Genomic DNA, 11026 nt, shown 5'->3' with positions numbered 1-11026 from the left:
AGCTTACTCAAAAATTGACATTTACTTTAAGAAAATTTTTGTTTTACTAGATCAACAAAACCATGAAGAATCTATCCTCTAAATCTCATGGATTTATCCCTCACCGAATTTGAAATGTTCTGTCCCAAAAATTAAAACTTTATGCCCTCATATCTCAAAAAGTAATGATCGGGAAAAAAATGTTTTCTTGTGAAAACTTTTTCATTTTGATAGCTTGATGATATAAAAATCAAAAAACTTTGAAAAATATCACCAGTAAAGTTTATTTTTAGCCTTTGCACAGCCTTAATGTCAATGCATGAATGAGTTTTGAATGATCATTGATTTGAATGTACCATGGCTTACTTAAGATTTAGCCTCTATCTGTAGTAGGCTATGGATGTACACTTGCATACTACAGTATCTATTTGAATGCAAAAGCATTTAGTTCCAGATGGTCCAATTGATTTTTCCAAACATATAAAATATGCTTAGTAGATAGACTACTAAGAAACAAATATAAAATTAATATTAAGTATAAAATTTCAGAATAAACATTTTAAACCTTTCCTGTAGTATTTCATGTAGCTAATCCTTGAAGTGCAAAATCCGTCTCTAGTTCGTAAGCACACATTTTCTGTCTAATTTCCTGCCACAAATCAGCTTTAAATTTCAACTGACATTGATCAGGCAGAGGTCCATCACAGGGAAGAATATGGCTCCTCAAGGTGTCAGTCAGGTATGATATTTCACTTCCGAGGTGGTCAATAGCATTGTCAAGGCTAGTTGGTAGCCTCAACTTTTTCAATACCTGTGATTTGTGTGGTAGGAGACTCAGTAGACTATGCGCAAGCAGCAGTAACTGATGTTCATTCCTGAAAACAGATAAAATATGAAATGAACATCAAGATTTATCCTGTGACTTGAAATTTTAAGGTTAGTCTAATGGTCTAGGTAGTGATAACCTTCAGTCCGCAAGCACCACCTGGTTCGTGGGTTCGAATCCAGGCAGTGGCATGGACGTTTAATATCTCATCAATCACCCACGCACCGGCGATAAGATTATGTGGGCATCATCCGCAAAGAAAATTACTAGAGTAAAATTCACTTCAAATGTGTAAGCATTGATTAAGTTTATTATATTTGCTGTTTAAGCACAACGATGATGTACAAAAACAAAATTTTGCTAAAATCTTCCGTCTCATATCCAGCCGGAAATTGGCTTTGGACAGCAATTGACATTCATAAGGCAGACGTCCATCGGAAGGTTATACCGTACTCTTTATATGCATAAAGAGTTCTGCTAGCAGATTAAAGTGAAAATGACTCTTGTACAACAGACATGGTGTAATTTTTGAGCTTTTGAGCCAATTTTTTCGAGAAAGAGGATCTGTGAGAATCAAAAATTAATAATTTTTCCTTAAAACAAAGTTTTTCCTTGGATGTGTATGAATTCTTTAAAATAGGCATTTGCGAAAAGAGAAACAAAACAGGAATTCCATATTAAAATAAAAACAACTAGCACACCATTTGAACAATTATTCTTGTTAAAATATTCATAATTCATACACATTCCATGAATCGAATTGATGTGGATAACTTAACCCAAGCAAAAGCTGAAGATGTATAAACTTCAAGTCGAAGGTAGGCTACATTGAGTAAAATTCAAGATTTTTACAGTACAACCAGTGGGAATTTGAAAAAAATCCTAGGCCAAATCGTGAAACAATGCTGGCCAGAAAAAAGGCGACAAATAATATGAATAATAATTGTTTTCGAATTTCATGGTCGAGTTATGAACTACATAATAATTTCACCACAAGCAAATCAATCTTGATAGCAAATATTTTCTGACAAAATGATTTGAATAAACCCAATTCGAATAATAAATCAAATAATTCAAAATTTTAATACAGCAATAATTTATCTTTAAAGAATGTTGCATCGATGGATAAATATTAAATACATTATATTTTTTCAAGTTTCAAGAAGATCCAGTGAGAAATTCAGAGCCAATAAAACCAACTGTAGAGAGAAATTGAAATGGGTACTAACCTTGTATAGCATACAAAATTGTGCACATCTTTGGATGTCGTATTCAAGAAAAGGACCGATTGTGACAATGCATTATTTCTGTTAGAATTGTTGACAAAACAAGGCGAGCAATTAGGCAGCACCAATTTGGAATAACCGAGTTGATCCATTATGTTGTCCAAGTTGCAATGTTTTTCAGGCAGAATTATTTCCAAGTCAGTCTTCTCAAAAACAGCCATAACTGATGCAATATCTTGTACTGGAACAAAATTCAAATTCACAAATAGATTTTAATGAAATATGTGGAGAAGTATGTTGGAAAATTCATTTGTAATATGATTGCAAGTATAAATTGGTTGAAATGAGAAATGTGAATTCAACGATTATTCTTTAGTATGAACTTGTAAATTATATTGAATAACTGATTTTTCTATTGAATCGTGGCTTGTAATGTAACTGAATTATTGAAACCATTTTTTTTTTCAATAGAATCGTAGCTAGTAATGTACGGTACCTAGCTGATCAACACACATTCCATGAGAAACAGAACTTTACGCTATATAGTTTCCTTAAAAAGTTTTCAATAATAACATATTGATGCTATAAATATTAATTTCAGGAAGCTCATTATGCTCTTATGAGAATGGTATATTTTGTGTCCATATTAATAAAGACAATATAAAAACTTGTAAAACTAGTCGTTAAAATATTTTAAAGTTTTCAATAAAGGGTACTACAAGTTTTTATATTGTTTTTATTAATTTGAACAAAAGGAGCCCATATAAGCGAAGTGATTTTATGTCCATAATTTACTCAGTTTATCTGATATGCTAGTTCATTTTAAGGCTGACAGATATTCACAAATATCATAGTAATTGATATTTTCATTAAAACAACGAACATTGGCAAATTTATTTTCTCATTTCAAGTGAATCTTGACTCAATTTTAGAAAACGCAGATTTCTTTGCTGTTTAAGAAAAGTCGATATCTAGAGGGGCGTTTACTTTTGTCAAGTATCATTGAATTCAAGAACAGAAACTTGAATCCACTATACCAATGTGGGCCCATCATCATGTTTTGTTGATTGAAAAGTTAAATGTTCAAATTTTCTTGAATAAAGTAGCCTAGATGTTGAAAATTTTTGACTTTTGCATTCAAATTGAATCTTGAAGGTACAAAACTACAAGTCCAAACTACAAATGAGAAAATAAAATCAAAACAGTTGTCAGTCAATGTGGAATGTATCAACCAGATAGAAAATTATGATGCTGATGAAGAAAACTGAGATTAATGAGATTTTTTACTTCATAATTATATACTTTTAAGGTTAAGAAATATTGAATTCAAGTAAACGTGACTTCAAGTTTGCAAAAATCGTTCATTTTATTCAAACGTAGAGAAAACTATTCAAGGAAACTGGACTGATGTAAACGCTATATAAGATATTCACAAACATCAAATTAACAGAACACTTCCAACAGGGAATAAGATTCTATTCAGTACGTCCTTTCCTGTCAACATAACACCAAATGATGCTAGATTTGAACATTATTTGTTTAAGAACTGCGCCGCCTTAGCATACTGGCAAATCTTTTATTTTTTCAACAGTTCTTGAAACGTTGATAGGTGTTTGAAGATGGCTATTATGGTACAAGTTTATCTTCCATTTTTATACGGTAATACTTTCTCCGCAAATAGAATCTGCACATTTAAATGGGACCTGATAGTGAATTTGTCTAGTAAACGCCTACTGTCACTACTATTGATTTTGCAACAGTCTTTAAATATTTGATAATATAGGATTAGGATACAAGATACGATAATTTGGAATCGCTATCTTTTGATAAATTTAGTACATTTCTTGAATATAACTTGTATAATTGCATCATTAAAATAAACATATTTTATTGTTTATTTTCAAGACTAGAATAGATATGAATTTGCGGGTTTCATTAGATGAAAGGATGTCTTCTTCCTCTCTCGGAAATTGTGTAAAGATAATTATTCAAAATACATGAGTTGTTTTCGTATAATTTTGATAAGTAAGGAGGGAAATTAATAAAATGAAATGTATGAGTCTGCTAAATTGCTTGAAATTGGCATCAATTGTTTGTTTTTTTTTTTAATGAGGGAAAGTGGATTAAAATGTTAATTTACCTTTATTATCCAATTTGAAATTCCTTAACCTGTCACATTATGTAAGCTCCGACTCGGCAAAAAAAATTATTATTTCTTTTTTCTTAATTAAAAATATGATGGTGCCCCAAACAGGACTTTTAGTCCTGAAATTATACTTGATTACAGTATTTAGAACTTGAAATTATTTATTCTTCTATTGATGTGGATGAGTTATTGTGATTTTTTGTACAACGTGTATTGTATTACAGTATTTTATTATCTTTATTTTTATAATTTTTCAATATTGTTGTAATATACTCTACTTTTCATAATTTCTTATTATGTGTAATGTATCAATTGGAAGAATAAATTCATTTATTTATATTATTGTTATAACTGATCAAACAGTGGAATATATTATTTGAATATGTAGTATTTGTATGAAATGTATTACCTGAGAGTTGATTGTTCAAGAAAGGAATTAAATCACCTTTTATCAGATCACCTGTGCCAAGTGACATACACGGTAAGTTTATCTGATGATCATCTGAAATGCACAAAGATACAAATAAAAAATCTGGTGTGGCGCACTCACTCAACTTTCCTTGCCGTTATGAAAATTGATCACCTGACGCTAGTGTTCACGCGCATCTCAAGTCTACTCATAAACAAAGATCAGAGCCAGCTGGTGACAGGACAATAACGCTGGAGACATAGGATGTCTGCTATCTCTTCATAGTGAATCATTTAATAGAATCAACAGTTGCCAACAGTTTGCAATTGGATATTCACATTTTCTCGAATTTTGAGCTTATTTTCAATTTTAGGTGGAAATGTTACTGAACATTAATTGTAGAGATTTTCATGCTCAATCTTTTCCACTCAAAATTTTTTGTTTAAATTGCATCTAAAGCCTGATAATTGGGAATCTAAAATCAAACTTTGCATAGATGGGGTGGAGCTCCTGAAATTTTTACAGATATGGGACTTGTGGAAGTTGATAGAGCTTATCAATGACTATTTTAGGTATAAATTTAATCGAAATCGTTGGAGCCATTTTCGAGGAAATCGCGGAAAACCCTGTTTTTGACAACATTTTCGCCATTTTAGCCGCCATCTTTAATTGCATTTGATCGAAAATGTTCGTGTCGGATCCTTATAGTGTAAGGACCTTAAGTTCCAAATTTCAAGTCATTCCGTTAATTGGGAGATGAGATATCGTGTACACACACACACACACACCACACACACACACACACACACACACACACACACACACACAACACACACACACACACACACACACAACACACACACACACAACACACACACACACACACACCACACACACACCACACACCACACACACACACACCACACCACACACACACACACACACACACACCACACACACACACACACACAACACACACACACACACACACACACACACACCACACCACACACACACACACACACCACACACCACACACACACACACCACACCACACACACACACACCACACACACACACACACACACACACACACACACACACACACACACAACACACACACACACACACACACACACACACACACCACACACACACACACACACACACACACCACACACCACACACACACACACCACACACACACACACACACACACACACACACACACACACACACACACCACACACACACACACAGTCCAATACCCAAAAAACACTTTTTTGAACTCAGGGAACCTTGAAACGTATAGAAATTTAGAAATTGAGGTACCTTATTTTTTTCGGAAAGCAATACTTTCCTTACCTATGGTAATAGGGCAAGGAAAGTAGAAATGCATTGAAAATGTCAAGGAAAACAGTTCTACACTGCTTTGCCCTTGAAATAAGTAGTCTAACTACTACACATCCAATATGAATAAGAGACAATTTACTTCTTGAAAAATGAGGCAAATAGTTTTTCGAACTATTTTTCTGCCATAATATGAGAAGCATTCATGCTGAAAACTTTTCAAAGCGCTGTTTTTAAGCGTTAAATAGACCTATGTAGACTTGCATTACTAGCGTTGGTGACAATTCCCAAACATCCATCATTTATTCCAATTATATTCATGTCTAACTGTGATATAAATAGTATATTAGACACTAAAATATGTATATGGTAGGCCTACATATCTTTTACTTTCCCAAGTATTGAACTTTCTACAGTATCAGTGGTCATGGGAGTGAAGATATTCAAATTATTGAATGAAAAAGACTAAGAAATTGTCAAAAAACCACTGATTTATTGATAATTAGAAAGACCGGTTTCGGTTATTACACCATTGTCAATCTCTGATAACTCAGTTTAGGTGTAATAACCGAAACCGGTCTTTCTAATTATCAATAAATCAGTGGTTTTTTGACAATTTCTTAGTCTTTTTCATTCAATATGAATAATTACCACAATATCAACTTCTCAACTACACAAAAAATATTCAAATTAGCTTGAGATATGCTTATTCAAGATTGTCAACAATTGAATACTGGTGATCGTTATTGCAGGTTAATTTGACAGTCATTTAATAACTTCACAATCATATTCTTGTTAATGTAATGTATCAAATATAATAGAACTATTTTACTTATTCAACTAGCTACTCATCATATATATTGTGAATAAAATTATGAGGCGTGGATAGAAAAAATTGCGTTCTCATACCATTTATTGATATTTTGTTGATTGGAAAAGCAGCCTTGGCGTTTTGTAGGATCACTACATGCTAGAGATTTATCCAATGACAGTGTTCCTTATTTTAAGAACAGTGATCCATATTTTAAGAAGAGTTAAAATTTATTTTTCATGAATATTCGATCAATCAGATAAAATTCTTTATTCGATTATATTATAGTGAGTGTGACAACTTGTTGTCCATGAATTGTTTTCTGATGATAATCACCAGTTTACCATTACATGAAAAATGATCGGAAAATTGATTATTCTCAATTTATAAAAAGAATAATATAGTAACTAACCTGAACTGAGTTCATCGGCGACTTTGTAAGATACCATTCCAGTTACAGTGAAATTATTTTTCATTCTGAAGCATGGAATATCAATAACCCCTGGAATAAAATATGGTTAATTAATGACAAGTCTTTACAAGAAGTCATTAGAATTCCAAATTCAATACCAATAAATCATAGACAGAATAATGAATCACGGAATAAATAATAATGAATGATTGACATATAGCTAGCCTATAATAATTACAACCGTATTGCTTGGGCAACAACATCCAGACGGTAGCCAAATTCATTCCAGACTGTTCACAAGATGTCTTCTCGGACTATAGCTACTACATAAGTTACCCTGTTTCAACTCCTCAATATGACGTCCAGAATGTCAATTGTTTTGTGAGTTGTCTGGCACAGGCACATTGGGCTCTCTCTCCACACAGATAAAATATAAGATATCTTATCACTGCTTACACTCAACTCTAAACACACACATAGGGTCAGAAAAGCGTTTTGTCAGGCGTTTTTAGAGTCGGCAGAGCAGGAAGCTCTTCAATTGGTTGATTGGTTTGGCGCCTAAATTAAAGTTTGAAAAAACACTTAATATGGTCTGGCTCTAATTCATATACAAATATCGAGAATGATGGAATATTCTTACTAATAATTATTATTAAACGAAAATCCAAATTAAATGCTGTTATTCACCCCGAAGACTCCTGCTACTGCAGTTATTGACAACAGGGTAAACAGCTAGATGGAAATTCGATGAGCGCTACTATACAAAAATTATTTGTCAGCCCGGGAACGGACCCAGTACCTCCTAGTTCAAATCCCGGCTCGGGCAAGATATTTATCTCGGGCCACTCCCGTGTTTCGGATGGACACGTTAAACCGTCGATCCCGGCTGCCTAAAAAGCAGTCGTTAGGTCATGTCAGAGGCCCTGAAATTGATCAGTTGCGACCTGAAAACCCTGACACCAGACCTGAGCCAGCCAGGTCACTCGATATTATTATCATTATGGATTTGTAGTCTTCATTCTGCATGAGTGTGATTAAGTTATCAGAGCTACTGATGATTAAATTATTTGTCCTTCATGCCTATATATTGAGAAATGGAAGCTGTATTTTGATCAATATAGCAGTGAATAAGGAAATTAAAATCCGACTTCTGATATGTTTATCCAGATCATAAATTTCCATAAAATCTAAGAATATAGAAAGAGCCTCCGAAATATTATCAATCAAACAATGAACACTTCTAAGAATTAAAACAGGAGGCAGAAAAAAAATTAATAATGGGTGATAAAACTGAACATTGAAATTTAATGTAAAAAAATTCACAGCCTGATCTATCTAACTTTTGGACTGTCTAAATTTATTTTATATTTATTTGTAAATAATTAACTAAAATAATCATTTTTTTCTTTTTATACTGTGCTACATTATATTAGTACTTTGACCTATTATTCGTTAACTGAGGCATATGAAATTTTAGTGAAAGAAAAAATATACAATTTCCTGTAAAATAAAAATACCTCTGATAAAATAGAATACCACTGACCAATAATAACTGATTTGGATCGAGGTTGAACTTCCACGAGGTTTGATATTTCAAGAAAACAATTCCCAGATTCCTTAAGAGTCATCACCAGACACTTGTATTTGAACTCTCCATCGTCACTTATAAGGTGTAAGTGTAAATCACCAGCTACTCTGAAACAAAAATGGATAACAATTAGTTAAAGAAATGAATGGTAATATTGTTGACCATTTTTCTTATCAAATAGCACTCAACTGTATCACTCTACCAATCACTAATCAATAATTTATTTCTATTATTGCTGAGTTTCAAAGTAAGTAATTTCCATTTTCATCTCTGTTTAGTATAGGCAGAAGTCATAGAAAGTTTTGGGAACAATAGAAGAGATTGAATGTTCTGCCTCCATACCACAGAGGAACGTTGATTCCGTGAATTAAGGAGAATGGAAATCAAACATTGTACAAAAATTTTCACTCTTCTTTATAAGGCCGCTGATTATTGAAACAGAATAAAAAAATTATCAAGTACTATTTATTTTATTGCAATACGACTACTTTCAACTCTTCAACTCTATTGTGTTTTGATGGTACATGAAGTACAAATTGAAATTGAAAAATATTATATTTAATAATTCACTTGATGATGTTTTAAAACAATATGGTAAAGGAAGGATGTGCTACTGAAGTTGATGAAGCTTTATAACAATAATTACTGATGAAATCGTTAATTTTACTGAAGTTGATGAAATGTCATAACAATACATCATCACGTAAGTCTGTTAAAAATGTGATAATAACGATTACTGATCACAATATATACCATAGATACAATACTAATACTTATAATACCATAGATATTATTCTTGGGCCTATAGATCACTTTTGCATTCTTTCAACATTTTCTCCAATACCATCATTGAATGTTTTTATAGAAGAGACAGACATAGGTCTACTACTCACTTCAATCACTTTTATTAACCTTACGGCAGTCGCGCTGTTGTAAAAAGTACAACAGTGTCAGTTTTTTTGCTGCACAAAACTATTGAATGGGGTGGTGTCAGTGAATGAGTCACCTATGCATTCCAAAATTTTCCCCTCATCAATCCACTGAGTTGCAGTATCAACCAAGCAATGGTTCAGTCTTTAGGTGCCATTTAGTCGCGACAGTGCGTAAGTCGCACTGTGCATAAGATAGGGAAAGACTGTATATGGGGACTGTAAACGAACCAATAACACAGAATTGAAAGCTTTGCTTGATGTATCTTATTGGGCTATGAAATGGTAATCATCTAAATGTCCATAGGCGTAAAATAATCCAAGAAGATGGAAAAAGTAATTATACAATTAATTAATATGATTTGATAGTAGAGTACATAACAATTTGAAAATTGGATGTTGTAAAAAATACAAGTATACTCAAGTACAAATATACTCAATCACACGAGCAGTCGCGACTACCGGAAGGTTAAAATTGAATTATTATAATGTTTGAGTTGAGGAGTAGTCTTAAAACTAACAATAATAAACTTGAGACTATGAACAGTCATATTGTGTATTTTATTAATAAAATTTAACTATAGTACCCTCTGAAATTAATAAAATAATAGATTAAGAATTTGAAATCTATTTTTAAAACCTGGCGATGGTGTGATCACCGAAACTAGTAGTTATAATTTTTATCTTATTCTATTATTTTATAAATTTCAAAGGGAACTAGAATTATATTTTTTAAATACAAGAAAGTAGCCTGAATTCATAAATTTTAAGAAGATGTGTACATATTATTACACCTCAATAATAAACTTGCACTGAAAGGGATAAACTTTTGAAGATTGAAATGATAAAACTTGAACAAGTTTTCAATGTAAAAAGTACGCGTTATGAGTGAAAAATGCCGTTATAGATTAGATAGGGAATGAGTTAGGAGGCGGAAAATGCAGAGCCGAAACACAACTGCCGACTGCTGATATATCAATGAAACGCGGCGCCGATGCTGCAGAAGGAAAACCGATGGTGGGGGTGGGAAGTTGTGGAAAATTTGGGAGAGGGGGGAAGTTGTGGAAAATTGGTGAGGGGTGTACGAAAAGTAAGTTGTGTTATGGTAAGAGGGGGGTTTCAGGGGGGTGTCATGCGCCTCTAGCAGCTAGGATCGACCGATAAGAGTTTCCCGAAATCTGCACCAACGGACAGAACTGCGCAAGGATTGTTTCACAACTGATGCGTCACTTTGATACACATGAAAATGTGTTGCAAGTTGCTTATTAATACTGTATTCTGTATTGATACAATGCTGTATTCGCATTGATGTATGTTAACCTCGAATCATGTCACAATCACTAATATCCC

General features: G+C 33.0%; 1 protein-coding gene across 1 annotated transcript; it reads right to left on the bottom strand.

Annotated features, from left to right (window-relative positions):
- Positions 1 to 281: 281 nt before the first annotated feature.
- LOC111060570 lies at positions 282 to 10612 on the bottom strand. The gene is made up of 6 exons (XM_022348242.2): positions 10471 to 10612; positions 8703 to 8854; positions 7160 to 7249; positions 4587 to 4679; positions 2035 to 2272; positions 282 to 854 (listed from the first exon to the last, which is right to left on the bottom strand). The coding sequence occupies exons 2-6, from the start codon at positions 8785 to 8787 to the stop codon at positions 560 to 562; spliced, it is 801 nt and encodes a 266-aa protein (XP_022203934.2). The 5' UTR covers positions 8788 to 8854; positions 10471 to 10612; the 3' UTR covers positions 282 to 559.
- Between the last annotated feature and the right edge of the window lie 414 nt (positions 10613 to 11026).

Source organism: Nilaparvata lugens, chromosome 2 (genome assembly GCF_014356525.2).
Source record: "Nilaparvata lugens isolate BPH chromosome 2, ASM1435652v1, whole genome shotgun sequence".
NCBI lineage: Eukaryota > Metazoa > Arthropoda > Insecta > Hemiptera > Delphacidae > Nilaparvata > Nilaparvata lugens.
Note: the sequence above shows the minus strand (reverse complement) of the source record. Positions and strands in the feature narration are given on the sequence as shown.

Coding starts and splice junctions, on each gene's coding strand:
- LOC111060570 (XM_022348242.2), bottom strand. CDS start 8,787: ATGACTCTTAAGGAATCTGGGAATTGTTTTCTTGAAATATCAAACCTC. Junction 7,250..8,702: donor ATCCAAATCAGTTATTATTG/GTCAGTGGTATT, acceptor ATTTTATTCCAG/GGGTTATTGATATTCCATGC. Junction 2,273..4,586: donor CTTGAACAATCAACTCTCAG/GTAATACATTTC, acceptor ATTTTGTTCCAG/TACAAGATATTGCATCAGTT.